The following is a 23,014-nucleotide window of genomic DNA, read 5'->3' on the forward strand; positions in this document are numbered from 1 at the left end:
AAGGGTTTAAAAACCAAATATAACTAGTGCCTAACTATATAATCATTTCAACTGCTCTTCTTATTAAAAAAGTTATCATAAATTCAGGTGGAAGTCACATACAGACAATGTTTTCATTAATAACTGTGTAAAAATGCACACTATGTGTCAGCTACAAAAAGCTCAGTAATTACCAAGAGTTCTGACAAGTTGAATTTGCAAGCTCTGTAAGTTAACCAGCAGAGAAGACATCAACTTTGCAGCAAATAAAATATGGCAGACCTGTAAAGGAAATTGTTTCAAATGCTTTTCTCCTGCACTGCTACCACCTGATTTTTAATCCAAAATGTTAATAAATGAAATTCTATATATTTATGAAATTGCCATCAGAAGTAGGCTGCAATTTTGAACAGAAGAACAATTCACATGAAAAAATATATATTTTAGCATTCTAGTGCATTTTCATAGGCATTGCTCATTCAGTTTATGTGCAAGACCATCAGGAAAACAACGTTTTGTTCTTTTTCCATAAAAACAGTGGTGCTTTGTTGCCATGCCATATATCTACTTTTATGATTGTGTGGCTTAAAAAATGCCACTGCTTATTTAAAAAAAAAAAAAAAAGTTTACAAATTGAACAGGTAGGACAGGTTAATATTGCTCTTAAAAGAATAAATTTGCTGTCTGCTACTTGAAATGACAGCTGGAAATCTTAGTTTACTAAAATATAAAATATTAAGTGTCACCACGAGAAAACCTCTTACAAAAACAGCAGGTCAGCATTGTATTACTTCTCTTCAAGGAAGTTACTGTACTGTTAACAAAGGCATTTCTTTCACAACTCAAGAACAAAGTTACTAAAAACTGGAACCCTGATGTTTCTCTCGAGCTGTTAAGATATCCTGTTTAGAGAAGCTGGTGAAAAAATGATCTACATAAAGATGAAAATGGAAGTAATACCTGGACTCAGAGAAACATTTTAAAACTCCTGTGTCACCCCACAAAATTCAACGTGCTTCCAGCAAAGCAACTATAAAAACTTAAAACAAGAATTACTATAGGTAGTTCAGGTTCACTGTTAAGTGCAATAGTCAAATAAGCAGCAGAATGAACTTCTACCCCAGAAGACAGATCCGAGAAAATAGGAATTCACTCAACAACAACCTTTTGCTAATTAGTAACTGTCGTTAGCTCAAAATCTCCAGCCAGCAGAATTGAGATATCATGAAACACTGAAAGTTCTTCCTGAAGTTTCACAAGTTATCAGTCAGACAGATCACTGGAAGTTGGCTCCATTTCTTTCAAGATCCTCCAGAGTCCTAAAGTCGATGCAGTGTTTTAATGTTGCACTCCACTCAGCCACAGTGCCTTCAAATTTGTTTCAAGTTTGTAATAACAGATTACAGTGTCACAAGGATTTAGTGAGAATTAATTACTCATGCAATCACAGCAATACGCATTACTGATTTCTTCATTAGTGATGCTTCAAGCAGCCTTTTTTCTTTAGGCTAATAAAACACTTGATTTTCTTAAAAAGCAGATACGACACATGCTAAATGGCCAAAATAATTTCCTTAATCACTCTGTGTATGTTTTAGCACGTCTTCCCACTTTACTGTTGAAGATTATTATCTCAGTCTAAGTCCTGACTAAGCTAACACTACCTGGAATAACCTTGCAGAGTATAAGCATCTTGCATCTCAACTCTGCTGTTCTGATGTTAAAAACTACACAATCTTATGAAAAATTGCTTTATTTTTTCTGGTTTTCAGCAACCCTTACTCTTTTATTCTCTCTGTACTTTCTTCCACAGCCTATATATGCAAAACCTTACCTGCAATGCAACTATGGCTCCCTTCAGAATTCTTCTATATCCAAGCTAGTTCATCTAACCAAACCATACAAACAACAAAAAAACCCACATTCACACAATTTAACAACATATAAGGGGGTAAGAGCTCCTCATTTCCATACAGCATCTCAAACACAGGCGTGTTAAGATGAAACAATTTGCTTGAATTCACCCAGTGACAGAGCTGATAGAAAACTGCAAGTCTCTTCAACTCTAGTCCAGCGTTCTACCCAGCAGAACTTGGTCCTTACATAAAATTAACTAGGGGAAGACTTTTAAAAGCTACAAAAATGATATTAAAAATGACTATGCACAAACTTAGCAGGATACACTTAATCTATTACATGTAATATCACAACAGTGAAAAATGAATTTAAACCCTTTATAATTGGAATTTCCACACTACTGCCGAGGAAATAAATCTCTTGGAAAGACAGATACCAAAGTAGACATTTAGAAGCTAAGCTATGAGCAGAATCTACATGATGCAGAAATAATCAATGTATAGGTTTATGGAGGTAAACCCAAATGCTTGCATGTGAAATTAGAAAAGAAAAGCAGGTTAAAAATTATTCAATAGCTTCCAATAAATCTAGAGAAATAATGTCTATTAAGAACTCTGTGAAAGAACAATCTTTGTCTGGAATGTTCAAACTAGTCAACCCTTCTCCTCACAAGCCCAAACACCACCATGGCCCAATAAAATACACATTCAATCGCTCAGGATCCATTATAAATGCACCCAACCAACCTCTGGGAAGGTAGAACAAGATGCTTTTAGTGAAAATATTATAAAGTAGCTCATCTAGATATTTTCCTAATAAAATATTCTGACAGTCCTGCAATTACCTGGTATTTCTGCCTATAAAAGTCTGGTAATTTATTTCCAAATTACAAAGTAAGATCCATATTTTTCCCTCCTATCAGCCACTTTCCTTTTTGTCTGCGTATTGAAGTAAAGTGCGCATTCAAATATTCATTTGAACAGTTTTATTTTGCATAATGAAATTGACTTCACTTGGAAAAAATTCGTGGGGCGGGGCTGGGGGGATGGACACAACACAACAACTCGTTTCTATAATTACAGTCACAAATTACCTAACCAGCCTGTCCCTCTTCTTGGACTAAAATGAAGGATTCCAATCTCTGTTCCACAGAACAGAAGAAACCATCCCAATACTAAATAGCTTCTAGAAGATCATTTGTATTCCAAGCTCCACTAGCAGTGCAGATAACTAGTATAGTTCCTGCTACCTCTCTTAGCCTACAGGAATTGCTGTCTTCATCCCATTCTGCTTTACCAGACACTGTTACTTGCCTTATTATACTAGTGAGTTATTACTTTTAGTTATTAGCTATTGTTATTAACATTATGCAATTTTAGGGGCTTCACATTATCAGTCTACCAGACAGGTACGAAACCTAATGCTATAAATGCATGTCTTCAGAAAAGAAAGAAGAAAACCAAGCCGCAGTGGAATAGTAAGAAATAAGGGTCTTTTACTCTCACAAACTACAAAAAAACCCCACCAGATAAAAAAAACCTAAAAAGCTCAAATTTCTTGTTTTGAACACATTAACATTTAGATGGTTTTAAAGGAAACATTTCACACATACTGCTTTAAACATCCATCATTATGAATTTTATACGCTGCTTTATGCAAAGCTTAAAGCAGCAGCAACCTGATCGATGATTTTGCTGGGATCCTAGCTAATGCAAACAGAAAGTCTATTCTGACTCCACAGCACTACACCTAAAAGACAATAAAATTCCACAGAAAATTCACCTGTGCTGAGTATGAAGACGACCTCTCAGCTTCCTTCATCCCCCTATTCACCTAGACACAAGATGCTCAAGAAGGACAAATAATGAAGTTCTGAGCAGTATCTAGATCTTCCTATCTTCCTCTGTCCCTATTCCTGCTAGAATGCACAGCAAACGAGCAAAGGAAAATGCTGACATCATTTTACCCCTATGGAATTTCTCTTACTTGGAAGAATAGCAAATAGCAACAACAACAAAAGCAGTGAGGAATGCAGACTACGAAATCTGCATATTAGGATAACAAGTGAAATTCAAGGCCTCCAATTTTCCTGCTTGGGTCACATATTCACATAGAGATCTGCTGCCCCTTTCTTCATTCTGACTCCCCTGCTGACGAGCAGAAAAGCTGGAGGGTCATGCATCCAATCCAAACTTGCAGAACCTGTGGTCTCAAAGAATCATTATCCCCACAGTACACAAAGCAAACGAACTGATAAAGTTCTGCGACTGTACAGTGGGAATATCTTCCAAGCAGAATATGGCAGGGATATAAACCGCTGATGCTTTCAGTAAGTGTACAAATCAGGATTTCCCTCATAATTCTTAGTCTTTGAAAATTAAGAACATTACAAATACATAGCGTCCTACTCGTTTAATTCAAGTTACCTACATCCCCTCTTAGATCTCAATGGTTAAAGTAAAAGATTTTGATTTCTATATGATATGCTTTATTGATAGAAATACCATTTTAGCATATCCATACTGACAAGAAACAGCAGATGGAGGATTAGTACAAAATAAAATCTGTACAGTTACATGTCAAGTAACGATCAAGTTATATGTCATTTACTTTTATAAGGCATATTTTTGTCTTAAATAAGAAAGAAAAATGGCAATTTCAGACTCCCATGGATTGTGAGGAGCCCGCAACACTTGGGCTTTAAGCACTGCAGTGAAGTAGTTTGGTTTACACAATTATCTACTGAATCATCAGGAGCTCACTTCTGACAGCTAAGAAACACAATTTGATCTGCAATTCCCACCTCATTCCAGGAACACAGAATATACGGTGTGCAATAGAAAGGTAAAAAGCTAAACATTTAAAAGGGTTCACACAAGGAAAATTAATTCTCCATACCACGGTGTCCTCCGATCCCATGCCTATAAACTATACCCGGATTGCTATATGCAGAAAATACTGCAATACAGGAAAGCCTTTTATTTGAAAGGACAAGCAAATCGTATTATTTCCACCCTTCAGATCAGTATCAGGTACTGCAATTAGTAATTAAAACAAAGGCAAACCGAAAAAGGCAGCACTGTACTTTGGCTTTTCTCAAAGTTTCATGACACGACTTAATAAATGTATACTTTAAATGGAGATGACACGAGGAGAAGGTAGGAATGAGTTCGCTGGAATGAAGTGTCAGTATGTGTCACTTCTGCATTCAGCTGTAACCTTCGCCAAACCTTGTGTCTGTGCGTCCCGTCCTCCCCCCCCGCCCATTGCCTACGAGCGGCTGCGGCCCTGCCGGGCCCGCCCAGGCTCCGAGCGGCCATAGGACGCGGCTCCCATCCGTCTCCCATCAGCCCAGCTCCTCCTCCTCAGGCGGCAGCAGCAGCCCGAGCCTATCTGCCTTTGCCTTCAATAGGCCCCTAAAGGACAATGCTGTTGGGAAGGGGGGGGGACACGGGATCGAAGCGGAGCGAGTCTCCCCAGCTCGGTCCCCGGGTGACCCCGGAACGCCGCAGCCCAACCCGCGCTGGTTTCCCCCTGCCCCGGCCCGAGGCATCAGACCCGGCCCCGGCTCCTGCTCGCCGGTCCGCAGCCGCTGCCTGCGCTTTGTACGATCACGCACAGGATGAAAGGTCACGGCGTGCCCGTACCCGCACACCGCCGGGGCTGGCGGCACCCGGGCAGGAAGCCCTGTCACTTCAACCCCACGGCCACGCTGGGCGGGGAAGGGGCTGCCCGGCTCAGGCTCTCGCTACCCCGGCCCGAAACGCCGCATACTCCGGTCTCCCGCGTCCGCTGCGCCGGGTGACATGAGCGCGGGCCGGCACCCACAACCGGTGGGAGCTGGGTGCCGCCTTCGCCTCCCTCCTCCTCCTCTCCTCCCGGGCGTGACCCGGCCCGAAGGCACGGAGCCCGGCTCCCGCTCCAGGCCGGCGCTTCCCCCCCCGTCCCCGACCCCCGGCGCAAGCCGCTCACCTGACGCTGGGACCGCAGGGGCCGGGCGGGCGGAGCGCGGGGAGGACTCCGCTCCCAGGCGGGCGCTCGCACCGGGGCACCCCGGCCGGGCCCCCGGCCCCGCCCCCGAGCCCTGCCGCGCCGCCGGCCGGCAGCCAGGCCCCCCCGCCCGGCCCCTCACGCTCCCTGTCACCCCCTCCCCGGCCCCTCTCCTCCCGCCGCCGCGCTTCCTCCCCGCTCCCCTGGCCCTGCCCCCGGCACGCTCCCGCCGCGCTGCGGCAGGCGCAGCCGAGAAGCGGGACGCGCCGTCCCGGGAAAGCGTCCTCCCAGCGCCGGCCAGGCCCGGCCCCGCAACTCCTCCTCTTCCCCGGCTGTTAGCGGGGAGGAGAGGGATGTGCGGGTCGGCGCGGGCCTCCGCGGCCGGGCCCCGCGTTCCCCGGGGGTCCAGCCCGCCCGCCCCTCAGTGCAACGGCGGGAACGAAGGGGGGTAGGGGGGCGCCAGCCACCGCCTCCCGGCTCCGTCCTCCCGTTGCCACAGGGAGAGCAGCAGCCGCCCTCCCTCCCTCCGTCCGTCCGTCCGTCCGTCCGTCCAGCTCTGCCCCTCCCTCTGCTCCCCGGGCCCGCGGCGGGTATTTACCTGCCGTGGCGGCGCAGAGCGGGACCCTGGGGCCTCTGGCAGCCGGAGGAGGCGGCGGACTCCGTCCCGCTGCTGCCGTCCCCGAGTGAGGCGGGCGGGACGGAGCCGGGACCTGCCCCGGGAGGCGTTACGTAAACCGGCGGCGGCAGCGGCGGCTCCAAGCGCCACGGGCAGGGAGGGGCCGGGCCGCTCCGTCACCCGGCAACAGGACTCAGCTCCCCGGCGGACCGCGCCGCAGGCTCCGCCCCGTATCCTTCCGCCCAGAGGGCGGCTCGGATCCCGCCGCCCAGGAGCGCGGGCAGGGCTGCGGTGGTAGGGGCGCACCCAGCTCGCCGCCGGGCGGGCTGTGGAGCGGAATGGCCCCGCTGACCCCGTCCCGGAGTGCCCGGGCGCCGGCGAGCCGGCTCCATGGCAGGCCAGCGCGCAGGAAGGGCGGGGGGCAGAAGGGGAAGTATCCCTTTGCCCTGGGTGAACCGCCGCGGCCCGGCCCCGCCCGCCGGGCGCCTGAGGAGAAGAGGGGCGGGCGGGGCGTTTGAAAGTCACCGGCCGGGCGGCGGGATCGCGGCTCGGGGGGCGCCTCAGCCCGGGGCGCGGGGCTGTCCCTCTGGGCAGCCGGCACCCGGCCTCGTATCACCTCACCTCACCTCACCTCGCTCCCGCTTGCAGCGAGGCGGCGGCGGCGGCGCTACCCTCGGCCCCTCGGGAGGGCGGGCGGGCTGCGCGGTAGGGACCGGGAGGGAAACACCCAGGGCCGGGGCAGGAACGCGGAGGAGGAAATAGGGGATAATGATGGAGTGTAGCGGTGTCTGTAATGTGAGGACCTTTTGAAATCCCTTAACGACTCTGAGGGCAAGGTGAACGAATAAAGTTTATTTTGCTGCTAAATAAGAGCCCGTCTGGAAGGGAAGTTGTCTTTTGTAAGATTGATACCATTGGAAGTAGGTGAGCTCCTCAGGAGCCGGGAAAATTTTATTCCAATTGATTAAATGCCAGCTTAATCAGAACTGTTTACACAACTGTAGAGTAATGAAAGAGCAACATTTTTAGCATAGTAGATGGGTGAAAATGGGCCACTGTAAGGCTGAAAACATGACAGAAGAAACACTGAAGTACTAATTAAGCTCCTTAATTGGGAAAATAATAATGCCCTTTTTGGATGTACAGTAGCACCTCGCATTTCTCAAATACATGGGCACATACGGGTCTAAGGAAAGTCAGTATTATGTTAAGATGTCAAAGTCAGTCTTCTGTTTGTGCGTAATCCTAAGGGTTTCCTGCCTTTTATTCACTGCTAAATGTGTGGCTCCTAGAGTTCCAAAATGTGGTATGTCATCTACATTGGCCAAGACTATTTCTTTTGTGGAAACTACATCTTCACTCACTGGAACCGAGTTCATCCTTGAGAAGATAATCCCTCCCCGCCCCAGAGGAAGTCCCATTTAGGCCTTTTGACAAGTTAAGCCTGCCTATAAAAGTATGTCTCATAAGAAACATGAATGCAAGCCAAGATAGTAACCACTGCCTCCCAGCTTATGTACTCATTTCCTGATACAGGAGCAACATCGCTCTTATTTTTGTTTCAGCTGGGGTTCACCTTTTTCAAACGTCCTTAGCACGTAATTTGGGCTACCCAAAAGCTAAAACATGCAGGATTCTGTAGCTACATGAGTTACCAACGTTCTCTTAAACGCTACCAAGGCAGTAATTGATGTCATATGAGCGCACAGTTAATCAGCTTGGCCTTCTCCAAGCCTTGAAGGAGTATTATGGGAGAGCTCTACAGAGCTAGCGGTGCTTTAAGCCCCGTGATAGAAGGACAGCGTCGTTCTTTGAACCATTTAATTACCGTTCAAGTTATTTTCGTGTTATGAAAAGCTGAAACTGAAAAGCTTTGGGGGAAAAAATCCTGCTGACTGTTTTGTGCTGAGTCATTCCACTGGTTTATCAGAAGCATTTCACGAACACTGTAATACAACTCGCGCCAGTCGCAATCAAATCTCCTTTTGTTTGTGAGCTCGGAATCTGAATTCCCCTTTTCAAGGTAGAAATAAAATATAGCGAAATGTGGGACACCTGGGATTTGTCTGTAATAACAATTGGCACCAATTTAAATCAATCTCCATTCAGTCTTCTGAATGTGTTCTCAGTATATTAATGTATATCACTAATAGGAATCCACTTACCTTATTTCACCCTTTCTCTAATTTTTTGTTATCCTGTCTGAAAGCTCTGTAGAAAGGACAGATGCTCGGAACATCAGTGTTCTAATGGCACAAGTCAGAGCATGCAAGCCAGTGGCAGATTATTGTGAATATTCACGTAGTTGCTGAGTGATATTTCAAACTGACAGTTCTGGTTTTATGGTCAGATCTCGGGAATCCTGACAGTGGAATTTTTTGTTTGCTTGTTGGCTTTTGTTGGGTTTTATTTTCCTAACAGCCAACCCGATTCCAATCTGGGTTTGGCAAGCGTTTCAGAAACAGCTGGTACATGACCATATGCCGTGCTGGCGCTGCTGTGAGCTTATTTCCCACTTGTCCTCCTGGTCAATCAGAGCTGCTCCATGTGCTGAAGGACAGCTGGTCCCTTGGCATGCGAAGCAGCTAATGAACTTTTCCTCCAGAAGACCGTAGGGATAGAGCATGCTAACTCCAATCAGCGGCTTCACCTTTCTGAACTGCTATCAAAGATGGAAGTTCTCTAAGGGAACCCTGTTTGTTGCCTCTGTGTGACAACCTACACACAGCGAGAACAACTCAGTGGGTGTGCGTCAGAGGTAACAGCACTTGTTTGGAAAATCAAGGCAAAATGGTCTGTGTTGAAAAGAATGCTAAACCACATCTGAGTGACTGATGCACTTGTGCTTTTAGCTGTTCAGCCTCAGCAAGTACCACTGTTTTCCTTTTTCATTCTGACCCCTGCTGGAAAGGGTCTCCAATAAATTTCTAAAAATGTATCTATTTTACCATATTTCACTGTGAAGGACGAATTGCACATCAGTTCAGTATTACATAGCCACAGCTTGTAAGCATTTTACTACCAGCCATCCATCTTACTTCCTTGAAACTGGTCAGTTTATAATATTCCCTAAAATTTCCTGCTAGATGCAATACAAAACCCCCAGTTTTCCCTGAGCAGGGGTTCTGTATCAGTTAACTTTGAAAGTCATGATAAGCAATCATTAGACAGTCCTCTATTGTTCACACTTCATAAACTGTTCATATGAAATGCTTCATGGAAGCAATCTGCCCATTCAGCGTTTTAGAAATTGAGATAGAGCAACATTCAGGAGGGAATAGATGTAATTTAAGAACAAAAGAGATCATCTAAGTGTGCAGAATCTAAATAAAGAATCATAAAACCATAGAATGGTTTGGTTTGGAAGGGACCTCAAAGACCATCTAGTTCAAATACATACATAAATTCATAGATATTTTTAAAATCCAGAAAATGAATGGATCTTAATGTAAGGTGAAAGAAGGAACATCCAACAGATACTTGATGTGTTTTATTGGGTATCTTGATGGACAGCTTCAGCAGTATATAATTATCTCTTTGAAACTACTTTGCTTAATTGCATGAAGGCTTGCATAACTTTTTTACTACTTTTCACGGTCCATTTCAGGTTTTGAGCACAGTGTCATGCAAAACGTTCACACCTCCCAGAAGTAATAACTCGGTTCAAATGACACATTCAAAAGGCATTCCTTAGCACTGGATCAGGTTTCAGATTCCTTTTTACTGATCCCTCTTTCCTAATAATATCCTGGCACAGTGAAAAAGCAAGCTGTAGATACCCACAGCATCAGAGGGCCATTTCATTGTCAGCATCAAGGACCTCATCTACCGCAGTGAATGGAAAGTAACATTAAATTTTAGCAGGATCTGCGTTAGGCTGCAGTTTCAACCTTTCTCCTGTCAGACTTTTCTCTAACTGATTTCAGTATCTTTAATAGGAACGCACTAGCATGGCAATTTCAATATCTTTAATAGGAAGGCACTAACATGGTGAGTTTAGAAGATCTGAATCACTTGAAAAAGCAATTACATAATTCAAAGTGAAATTGTTTGCTGTTTAACACAGCTCTATCACTATAACCTCAGAATGTATTTTTGCTTTCTTTGAACACAAACTGCACATAGGAAACTGTCACAGAAACTGCACGTCAGGCAGTGCTATTCTGTAACAAGAATGTCTGGGCTTGGTGTTGGTATTTCTTTGGGACTCCACATGTTTTTTTAGAGCTATTCTGCTTCAATGGACTCTTACCCTTTTTCATCCTGCAGCACTAACAATTGGGAAACCCTAATAACACCTTTAGAAACCTTTGGGAAGTCCAAAATAATATGTGAACAGGAGTCTGTCTCAACATGCTGCTGTGCATAAAGCAGACCACCTGAAGTCCACTGTAAGAAATACTTGGAGAAGATGTGAAAGAACCATGATCATTGCCTACACCACTTTGGACAAACAGCCAGCAGTACAAAAGATAAAGAATATGAAGGATTTATGCTACATAATGAATGTAAAAGTCCAAGTACCTAGATACAGCATTTGAAACACTAAACCAAGGAACAGCTTTCACTAGTGGTGTAATGAAAAGACTACAGAAAGTACGATGTTACAAAAAGGAAATAATTTCCCCAAGTGGTGAAATACAAAGCAAGTATTACATGCAATTGCATTTAAAGGCCAGTTTAGTCACCATAAAATATACAAATGTCTCAAAATCTGATCTTTTTTTTGCTAATGCATATGTAGAAGAATTTGATGTCATAATGAGGTACTAATTTAATTGCATTATATTTGTTGCTACATCAGCTATTGTCAAGCCATTAAGTTAATTACATGTTAAGTTTTAAACTAGATGAAACACATTATGACATCTGTTTTTTCCTATTATTTACTACAGCATTCCAGAATTACCATGTTGGAAATGTCTGAGGTTTTGGCAGCTTGCTGTCTTACAAATAGTTCATGAATACAATTAACCATCCTCGAGTAGCCTGCAGCATCAGCAGCCAATCCTTGCCTTCCTCGTCAGAAATACAATTATTGTTCCACACTAATTCCACCAAACGTTTTTGGGTTGGTTTATTTCAGATATTGGCCATATTCTCAGTCAGTGAAAATGCTGAAAACAGAGTTGATCACATTAAACTAGCTGGCAATCTGACCACAGATTGTGGAATTAATATACTAAAAGAACCATTCCATCTGTATTAATAATCTATGTGAAACCAAAAATGAAAGAAACACAAGAAAACATATCAAGTTCTTAAAGTAGTAATTGCATCAGAGGAATTATGCTTTTCATCCCATGCATCGGCATTTTCTTAACATGATATTGTGTTGCAGACCCTAGTAAAAGAAAAGATCTTTTGTGTATTAATGGCTTATTGTCCTGGCACTTTGACAATACGTTTTGTCTGATCAAAAAAGCTTTCTTATCTGATCCCATGGTAAAAAAACTGCAAAGCAAAAAGAGGGCATGTTTTCAAATGCTTTAAAAAATGTTTTGAAAGCTGTGTCAGATAAGGGAATCTGGATGTATGACTTATAGGCTGTAATAAACTTATGTTTATCCTGGTTTTGTGTGTGTACTAACTGTTTTATCTGTGTGGGAGCAGAAGAAAAAATGGCCATTGCTGCTTTCTGATAGAACTGATAAGCTGGGAAGTGCTGCCATTAAAAATAACTAATTCCATTGATATCAAAGAACCATTAAGAGTGGCTTATTAATACCAGCAGCCATGACAAAGCACTCATATAGAATAGGGGGAAAAAAGTCAAGTTTGCCAAAAACAACATTTAAAAAGGGTATTGAATCCTAAAAAAAAAAAAAAAAACAAAAAAAAACAAAAAAACCCCCAAAAAACCACCAACCCAAAAACTATTTTGATTTTAGAAAAAAATTGTTTGGAAATACACGCTGAACTCTAGTACCTGCGTTTCCAAACCTGTAACTGCACTAAGGAGAGATTTCTAGCCAGTGTGATTGACTACAAGAATGCCTGCCTGAAATAGAAAGCATTGAGCAGCATGAGAGAAGGAAAGGCTGTTTTTCTGTCAAGAAGTAGCTAATATTTCAATACTTTGCAACTATGCTCATGCGCTCTCTAAGTATCTTTCATGATATTTTGGCTTGTAATTCTAACTGAATGATATTTAGACACTCATTTGAAAACTTACTGGAACTTGTTAATGGGAGAAAACCAATCTCTCTTTCCAAGGCCAATTTCTTATTTATTTTATCAAGGTGTTTACCTGAAGAAAGTTACCTCTGTTGAGGTAACTACTTGTTTTATGGTTTCATTAGGATTTTGTGTCAAAATAGATGTGTCTTTTGACTATTTCAGTATCAAAAGCCAAGAGACAAAAAAGCAGGCATAGCTTTAACTGAATGAAAATTGCTGTCTTGATGTTAAAAAAAACTCCACATTTCAACAGTTGAAGAGGTCACGTAATAAAGGAATCATTAAATGTCTAGACCCAGCCAGCTTTTCCAGGTGTGGGGGGAAGACAGGTCATTTCCACTAAGAAAGCAACTTTTTTTTCGCTAAGGCTGATCATAGGCCCAGCTAGTGCTAAATCATGGACGTACTGTGATCAGACAACACAAGGAGGAGGCACTAAAGGCCGAGCTAATCAAGCTACACAAAGTGGTGTATCGGAGGAGAATATTAGGTACCAGTTTTGATTAGATGCCAGGTTTGGGGCACAACTGCAGATCACAAGATGGAGTGCTTGGACTTGATTCCTTAAAGGGGTAAAAGGAATGCAGTATCATTAAATAAGAGAACAGTTTATTTCTCGAAATAAATATTTTCTTCCTAAATGCCAATGTCAATATTCGCGGTGGTGAGTAAGAATTGGGAGCCAAGGCCATTGCTTTCTGGCTTGTTTCAGTCTTTTGATTTTACAGATTTTTATTCCTGGGAGCATACTTTCACAGATGCATGTGCTTCTGTACATTGAGCAGTACTTCATTGCAAAGTTTTTCAGGTAGGAAATTATATCATTAAGAAACAAGCTGAAAATTCTATGCTTCACTGTTGTGTAGAAAAGAGATTTCCATATCTGGAATTGAAGCATTGCTGTGCCAAAAAATATTATGGCAATATTTCTTCCACAGTCAGTGAAAAACTATAAGACCCTGTAAAAAGGGATGCAGGGCACCTGTGCAAGGCACTGGCTTCTCTGTCTTGACTGCCCAGTGCAGCCAGGTGATCCGGGATTCCTGTATGCTGAAATGGGGAACTGCTTAGAGCTTATCAGTGGAAAACACTGTTGAAAATCATCTAAGGTCAGCAGGTTTGGCTTTGCCAGAAATAGTTCTGGACACCAAGACATTTTTACAAGTAAGTAGGGGCCATGTGAGGCCCCCACTTCACATCCTTATGACTGAATTTTCTTCTCACTCCTCAGAAACAGTGTGACTGCATCCAGGTTTCCTGCTGGGGATGGTTCTTGGCATATGCTGTCTCCAGATGATGCTAAGCAGTTGTTATTGGCCAACTGCAGTAACAGTGAAGTACTATGTAGTCCTGTGTTCATGTCCATACCCTGGTCTTGGTTAATATGCCACTGTAAACATAACTTCAGAGTTCAAAATGCTGTTTTGTGTCTTCAGAGCAGGCAGGTACCAGTGGAGGATGTAGCTGTGACAGCCTCTTCTTGGAAGACAGAAATGTTTTTTCTAGGATCTTTTAAGTCTTGAGTAAGCTGAACCCACTGATTCAGATTTTCCAAAGGAATGAGCGAATAGTAGAATGCCCTAGAATACAGGCAGCTCCTCATCCCTCTTGTTGCAACTAGATTATTGTTCAGAAAGGAAAGACAGAACCAAGAAGAATATAAAAACGGACCCAAACTCTGTATATCTCATTGCTGAAGATACTATTTTGAAATTAAAAGTTTAAAAGTCTTGGAATTCAAACTGTATTTCCATTTATATGTATGCAGTTTACCCAGCTATGTAATGAAAAATGTAAATACCGTATCTATCTCATGAGTGAGTTACTGAGAGTTGAGAGGAGAGAGGATATAGACCTCATCCTAAGCTATTCTCTACACTGCTGGTTAGAGCAGTCTTCTGGCAAAGCTTGCTCCACAGGCAGAATAAGCGTGCTAATGTCATCTGGGAGTACTAAATGGATTTTAAGCTAAATTCAGTGCTATTCATGGATGCTAGGTGTGGGAATAGGCTCTCTGGAGATAAGTTTAGACACATCTTTCTCAATTACAGCTTTAAGAGTTCAGTTTGGGATAGTTTTAAGTATGTGCGGGGGTCTTTGCAGAAAAATTTGCCGTCTATGTGGAAACTCTGGTAAATTTTAAGCTCTTCCATGGATAATAGGTGACCTGAATACTTTCTCAAAATTTAGGCACCGTGCAGACTGGAGCTATTACAAAGCTCGTAGGAAGACCAATGAGCAGAGATAGGCTCTTGTAACTGAAATGTGTTGTTTGCTCTCTCATCTTCAAGATATGCACGTTTGGAAAACTAAAGCAGGCAGCTTCCCTCTTACAGTCACCCAGCTTTTGAATGAGGGGGTAAATTCCTGTAGTTTGAATTCAGCTCCGTACGATATTTGATACATTTTCTGTGTGTCTGTGCAGTATTTCTTCTGTGAATGAGGTTAACCGTATATATGATGCTAGCCTTCATGTTCCTTAGATTTCATGTTTCATAGATTTACCACCGTCTGGTAATGTGTTGTGCAGTGAAAGTGAGGTATTCAGCTGCAGTTTCTTTTCAGCAAACTCATTAACTGACTTTTCTAGACAGTCAGTGCTTGTCATTATTTGTGACAAGGGAGTTTCGAAAGCTGTTACACAAGCTGGTGGTAGAAAGAAGTACTTCCAATGTACATTAAAGGTACTGCCCCATTTGTTTTACGAAGAAAACCTCAGCTGAAAGGTAATAACTGCCTGGTTTCACTGCTGATTGTGGTCTCATCCAAGGTCAATGATAATTGCTTACATTTTTCTGTGATTGGTCTCAAATTCTAAGTGTGTGATTGATTGCATCAACTATTCTGCTTTCTATAGTTCCATGAGATGATAACAAGCTTCCATGGTTTATTAATTTGTTTATATTTTTACCTACAGATGCAGAGGACATTTAAACTACATACCTTTTCCTGTCTCACCATCCCGTTCCAGGGGCTCGCCTGAGGCATGTCTCATCTGGAGCAGCCAGGTTTTGAGTTTGTGCAGTGCATGTTCAATCAGCATACTTCTTTGCTTGTGCTGTTGATTTTGGGGGCATTTTCTTTTAATTCTGTAATGATTAGGTGCTCCAGTGCACTTGTCTTATTTTTCATGGTGGTAGGTTTTGTAATGTCAGCTGATATTATATTCCTTTGGCACACCTATCATTTGCATGTACATAAGGCACTGAAGGTGCTTATTATTTTCAGCTAACAAGTAATCTCGTTCCCACTTAATTTAAAATACATTGTTCTCTGTATCCTAATTTTGGCTTTTACAGTTACTTGCCTCATTGCATTTGTATTACACTGCACCGTGTTTTAATACATCATATTTAAAACCCGCAAGATAAAACATCACAATAAATAGATACATAGATATAATTGCAGTGGAAACATTATGGCAGCTAGGGAGGTTGACATGATTTATCGCCTGTCAAGAGTACATTGTCATAGGCATAGTGGACAGTACAGTAGTGCTCCACTGAGTAGAAGCTCAGTCTTTCCACTGGTCTCAGCAGGCTCTCAGCCTTCCCAGGGCTGACTAGAGGTTGTGCCAATACATTTCTGCACTCACACAGAACAGCAGCAGAACTCTCTACAGAATCTTGTGATAGTATTATTGCAGCAGAAACCCATTTCCAGAAGGACTGAGGAGGTTTATCAGAGGTCCATGCATCTGCATTCTCCACTTCCTTTAACCCTGGAGCTGCTGCTGGGCAAATATGCCAGTCTCTCCTTGCCAAGCGATGGCAAACCACTCCTTCATGTGGAAGCAGCAACTTCTGCTGAGATTCATGCACCTCCTGAATTAGTCATTTTCTTTCATCTCCACTCCAAGGTTGTACAAGATGGTAGTGGTGGTACAAGAGGAATTGTCTTGTGGGCTGTGTTTGGCTTGCGCAACACCCACAGCAGTGTATCACATTTGCAGACAATATCAGTTACTGTTTGCAGTGCCTAAATGTCTCAGTAAGAGATTAACTAATGCCAATGAAAAAAAAAACCCTTTGTGATTTAAGTTGTCTCTTTGGGAAAGTTTTACCACATACATCTATGAATGCTCCTGTCATCTTGTATAAGGGTTGTTTCTTTCGCTTTCAATTCCTTTCCCATATGACATCAGATAATCAAAGGAAGGCATTTGTACACTCCAATATAAGGGAGTGCCCAAGAAGTCACAGCAAATATTTCTATTTCTATTGTATTGGAAAATCTGCTTCTGAAGACAAAACATCAGTTAAACAATCAGGGGTACATTTAGTTTTCCAGAAGGGAACATATGCTGTAAGCCCCAGTGCCTGGAAAGGTTTTGGGGAAGGACCATATGAGCTCTGCCACACTTTGACAGGGTATACCTTATATATATACATATTTGTATATAAGATTCTAATAGTTTCCCACCTCCAGCATGCTGACAGTTCAATCGTGAACTTCCAGAAAGCACAGGATAACAATGATGCAGCTGATTTTTCGGGTTAGCAAAATGTCAGAGAAGATGCTATACAGAGATGAATCTGTATTTACTTGGTTAACATCCACAAATCCCTTATTCCCCTGAGAAAAACAAAATACTGGTGTTGCAAAGTTTGTTCCACAGGTTCATAAAAGTAAAAGCAGAAATCCATAAATATACATGTATATGCTAATATATATTTATGTCCATAAATTATACTGTTTGTTTCAGATAGGAGTGCTGAATGGTATGTCTCTGCATTTCTCAGTATAAGCATACAACATTTCCATGCGTGTTTCAAGAGATTGACTGAATTCTTGAAGGTGAACGATAAGGGAGCGTGGGTTGTGGAGCACTGAGATAATACCAAGAGTCACCTGCAGGGTATATAAAGGGTGGAGCTACCAAACTTACTACAGCAGACCTCACAAAAGTTGAATGTTTAAGTTGTCTCAGTTGTCTCAGAAAAATACAGTATCTCAGTGTCTCAGTGTCTCAGTTGTCTCAGAAAAATACATTTTTCAGTGTCTCATGGTCTCCTAGATCTCTTTCGGTGGATTGCCTGGAGACTGTGTCCCAATCACAAGGAAATACTGGTTTATCATGATAAATATTCTTTCAGGAATGCATGTTGTTAAGCTGCTCTTTTAAACACTGAACTGCAGGCTAAGCCTTAAATATGTGCGGAGATCCTGATTTCACTGGGATTTAATCACAGGTTAAAGTGGTTTCCTAAGTTAAAGGCCAGAAAGATATACAACTTACAACTAATGGAACAGGAAGAACACAACCTGTTAAGATCCTAGACTGCTCTCATCATCCATATTACATGTTTACAATATAATTTTTATACAAATCGAGCAAAATTAGAGCTTTTTAGAAAGTGTTCATAATTTGCACAGTGTTTTCAGGTGACTGCATGGGACAGCATGAAGGGATACAGGCAGAAAATTGTTGAGAGAAGGGAGTACATCAGAGCCTCTGAACTTCCTTGAACTGAGAAGTCATTGAATTTGGAGAATTAATTCAAACCCATCTCTAGCAAACATGATTTGGAATGGCCAGAAGATGCTGGGATGATATCCAAAGACAATTAATAAAACCAAAGCTATTCATGTATTTCATGACATGCATCCTGGCAAACAGCTCAGTAAACTTCATATTGGTAAAGCCAGTGGGGCCTGAGTCAGTGGTATGCAGGACTGTACCTTTAAATATTGGAAAAATTTATCAGGAATTGCAGAATGAACTATTTCCATACCTAGGAAGTTTTATCTTACAGAAAATAATGTAGTAGTATAATTCCAAGATTCAGTGCCATATATAAAGAGAATGTCTTATGTATACCAAGAATACAGGAAGTACAAAAAAAGTAAAGGAGTAGTCCCTTGTGAAATAGATCGAATAATTTGTCACATGGTATTATTGAAAGCTATGCTTTAGATCATTTTTGTTCTATATCCACAAAAATATCATAGATAAACATTTCAAATTAAAACATGTATTTAATATGCATAAATTTAGCTAGCATATACAAAACGGGGGCAACTGTAAACCAGAAATAGACCATTTCGATTAAGCAATAGTAGCTGTTCTCCAAAACCTACTGTACAAAGAGTACTTTTTAATATCTTCATCAGCGACATAGATGGTGGGATCAAATGCACACTTAGCAAGTTTGCGGACTACACTAAGCTGAGTTGTAGAGTTGAGGGACCTGGACAAGCTCGAGCAGTGGGCCCATGTGAACCTCATGAGGTTCAACTAGGCCAAGTGCAGGTTCTACTTGGATTGAGGCAACCCCCAGTACCAATACAGGTTGGGGGATGAAGGGATTGAGAGCAGCCCTGTGGAGAAGGACTTGGGGGTAATGATGGATGGAAAGCTGGAGATGAGCCAGCAAAGTGCACTCACAGCCCAGAAAGCCAACCATATACTGGGCTGCATCCAAAGAAGCGTGACGAGCAGCAGGTTGAGGGAGGTGATTCTGCAGCTCTGTTCTGCTCTGGTGAGACCCCACTTGCAATACTGTGCCCAGCTCTGGAGCCCTTAGTAGAAGAAAGACATGGACCTGTTGGTTTAAACTAAAGGAGAGTACATTCAGACTAGCTACGAGGAAGAAATTTTTTATGAAACACTGACACAGTTTGCCCAGAGAGATGGTAGATGTCCCATCCCTGGAAACATTCAAGGTCAGCTTGGACAGGGCTCTGAACAACCTCGTCTAGGCCCTGCTCATTGCAGGGGGTTGGACTAGCTGACCTTTAAAGGTCCCTTCCAACCCAAAACATTCTATGATATCATTTCTGATCCTGAAAATATTTTGACATGTGAATAGTTTTATTTCCATATTCAATACTTTACATAAAAGATGTGCCACATGCCAAGTAATTATACAAATAAAAACTTTATTTTTACTTTTTTTTTTTTTAGTTTAATTGTAGTAAGCTTACTAGTGAGATACAGCAAGGAGCAATGGGCTCCAAATCCTGGCTCGGTTTGTTAGATCCCATGTCTGTGTATTATTTTCTCTTTTCCAAACTTTCAGTGTATCCTTCCCAGCAGCCACCCAGTGCATGATGCATTCAGTTCACTACTTTATGTGCTATATCTGGTTATAGAGCCAGAAACAAGGTTACTCGGTGATTCAGCCTAATGGAATTACTGGTAGCAATTGGTAATAGAATTACTTGTAGCAATTTCTCTATAAATACATAATAAGGGGATCTTCAAAGAGAGGTAGTATTGCTAAGCAGATCGATGGTGTCCATTTGGATACTTGAGGTAATAAATAGGAACAAAATGTGTTTCATTGAAGTATTCTGTATGAAAATTTGCATTTTCTCCAACATGAAACTGAAAAATCACATTCAATACTTCAAAGCTTTGAACTTCATTTGAAATCTGAACTCAGATTTAGATCCAAAATTAGTAAATTATCTAATAAGCAATCAAAGCTGAAATTTCTGCCTTTAATAGTGGCTATTGCACAAGGAAAGAAGGTATAGAAGCTAATAACAATTCCACCCAACTAGTATAGGACACTTGTTTGTCATCGTTATTTCTCAAAGAGCTTTGCAAATTGACTTTCTCTCGTTTTTTAAAGGCAGAAACTGAGAGAGAAGGTGATTTACCAAAGGTTTCAGAGCAGGTCAGATGCAGGATCCCAGGCAGAAGCCCAGTCTCTGCTGCCTGTGCACCAGCACCATGGTGCTCATCAGTGATCACTGGAAGACAAAAATCTCCTTCAGAGAGTATTAACCAGCTTCCACCATAACACAGTGCATTTCTTATTCGTATATATGCATTACTTTCTCTGACTGGAAGAACAAGGAAAAAACCCTTTCAATTTTCAAGATCAGAAACTGGAACATTATAGTAAAATTAATGCTGGCAGAAACATTTAACCCCCTGTGACCTTTTAGTGTTTTCTTAAATGAGCAGCTTCTCTCCCTCCAGCTGTAGTGATTCCTTCTTCGTTCCTATTCAAAGAATCAGTTCAGACTGATTCAAGTACTTTTACAGGCAGCCACCAAATGAATACATTGCATTTCACTGAGTTGCAAATGCTGGTTAGGTCACAAGATGCTCAGACATAAAAGGCTCTATCCTAAACACTGGGCATTTTCACTTCTCTCTTTTCCTCTTCCTTCTTGCATGCAAGAGGGTTGAGATTAATTGATTCACATTTAATTGTGAAATTGAGAGCCTTGTCTCTTCATACATCATATACCAGTTTAACTATGTTATCTGAGCTGTGTGAAATTTTACAACCCATTTAACTGAACTATTTAAAATTGTGCATGCTTCTACTGGCACAAAGGTGTTTTACAGTGCTGCTGGTTTTCCTTCTGCTAAGGAAAAAGAAGCTATTCTGGTACAGCTGCTCCTAACCTGGAGATGTACAGCTTTAACTGTACTCATATAGTTAGGTCAGCACAACTTTCTATTGTAAACAAGGCCCTATATTGCATGGCTGAGGCTGGATTACTCAGGTTTTCAAAAGGTCTGCCTACAGAATAGGCACAACCAGTGTAACTAGTTGTGTTTTAATAAATACTAATAATACGTGTCTAATTACGACAGTTCATCCTGGCATTTCCTGCGTGCCTCTTCTGGAATGACTAAGCGCTTCTCGTCTCACCACCGAGCCAATTACTGACTACAGGCTGTTATTAGGGGCAGGCCTCTATAATTTTCACAATTACAATATATGTCATTTCATAGTTGTGGGCTGCTGACAAGTGAGCACTGTCCATCTAGAAGCAAAATACTGCCTGCAATCGCTTCCAAGGGCTGGGAGAGGCAAATGTTTACTCACAGGCACAGCTTTTCTGACCGTGAATAGTCCCACTGATTTCAAAGGGATTAAGCCTGGTACTAAGTATTTGCAGAATCAATGCCTTAATCAGCTCGCTTAAATGTTTAATCTTGCTCTCTCCAAACGTGTTTGCAGGATGCTAAAGTAGTCTCATGATTGTACACATGTGGGTTTGCTCCTCTTTTGGAATTGCATTTCAACTTTAAAAAGCTAAGGCAAGCAAAACCCACTGTTACATTTACTCCAAGGTGTGTTTTATGATGGATGTAGTGGTCAGAATGTCACACAGATAAATACTGCAGTAGAAATGTGCAAATAATCAAATGACAAAGTTCCAAAATCTTGTTAAAAAGTGGGATTTTGAAACCATGTGTTAGATTTATTGCGAGAATGAACAGACATCATACACTGATGTCAAAAGCTAAGGTAAAATGGAAAAAATTGAGTAGAAAATGGAGCTTTTATAGAAAGAAAATTGACATTAATATCTTTTTTGCTTTCTTTCCCTCTCCTTCTCTTAACACACAGCCAGCCCTCATACAGCCACTCACTGATTTTGCCCTGTGGTCTTGCTGTCATCTTTTCCATTCTACACCCCTTTCATACTTCTGTGCACCACTAGATCCAAGAAATCAGTTTTGCCTGGTACTACCAAAATTGTGGGAGTTTTGAGTGCTGTTCTCTGCCAAAAATCAATTCCAGAACTTTGGCTTTTCTTGTTTCCCTCAAATACTTAAGCTTTTATAGATCACTAAGGAGTTTAGCCATTGAGATGCTAAAGACTTTCTCTCTTATAAGAGGAAACACCCTTGAAGGTGTCTTGAGCCCTTTCCAAGGAGCTCGGGGAAGATAAATAGCATGTCTGTCCTTCCACAATGATCTGTTGCAAATTTTGTACCTACTTCTTATCTTTGCTTGTCCACAAAGCCTGCTGTCAGGGTGCACTTGCAAATTCAGGCTGGCACCCCATAGCTCTGTAGATGAGAAGTTCTGTAGATGTAGGTGATAGCTACAACCATGCCTGAGCTCCACCTCTTTACAAGCATGGGTGATGCCCCTGCACTCCAAAAAGGTCTTGAGACTTACACACTGAAGATGTACTTGGTGTACAGCACCGAAATTATGAACACAGTTGTACATTATGGCAGTGCGATTAAAAACAGAGTCACTTCGTAGGGACCAGTTATCTAGAAAATGGTGCAAAGAAGGTAAACTCATCCTACAGCAGTTGTATATTGCATGAACTTAATTATGTCTTTGTTCTACAAACTGTTATAATTAAAATCTAATCCACAGTACAATCAATACATGTTGCCATTGCTTTCACTAATGTATGCAGATAAATAAGGGTACAGGGAAAAGCTGTAAGTATATGTGATGAGGTTAATGAAGCCTTTGGTAATACTACCCTTGGTATTTTCATAGTTGAGGTAAATTTAGGTACTGATAAACATCATTTAATGTTAATAGAATTAATAACTAAAAAGTGGGAAAGGCTTACTAGCAGCAGTTCAGTAGAAAAGTATGTGAACATTGTAGAATAAAAAGGAGAACATAGGCATCAACAATGTCATACTGCTGCACAGAAGTAAACATC

General features: G+C 41.8%; 2 protein-coding genes across 4 annotated transcripts in view; both read right to left on the minus strand.

The window, feature by feature from the left end:
- Positions 1-6,529, minus strand: part of KIAA0232 (KIAA0232 ortholog) — a 69,565-nt gene extending 63,036 nt beyond the window's left edge. The window contains exon 1 of one of the 3 annotated variants that reach the window (XM_030491268.1): positions 6,425-6,529. The gene's annotated coding sequence lies outside the window, so the exon portion shown is untranslated. Of the gene's footprint in view, positions 1-5,808; positions 5,833-6,424 lie in introns of those variants that run through there. The other 2 variants (XM_030491271.1, XM_030491269.1) reach the window with 2 other exon arrangements.
- Positions 5,977-6,834, minus strand: LOC115610770 (translation initiation factor IF-2-like). The gene is made up of 3 exons (XM_030492761.1): positions 6,810-6,834; positions 6,394-6,768; positions 5,977-6,353 (listed from the first exon to the last, which is right to left on the minus strand). Exons 1-3 carry the CDS (start codon positions 6,832-6,834, stop codon positions 5,977-5,979), a joined length of 777 nt encoding a protein of 258 aa, XP_030348621.1.
- Positions 6,835-23,014: the final 16,180 nt, after the last annotated feature.

Source organism: Strigops habroptila, chromosome 7, assembly GCF_004027225.2.
Source record: "Strigops habroptila isolate Jane chromosome 7, bStrHab1.2.pri, whole genome shotgun sequence".
Classification (NCBI taxonomy): Eukaryota; Metazoa; Chordata; class Aves; order Psittaciformes; family Psittacidae; genus Strigops; species Strigops habroptila.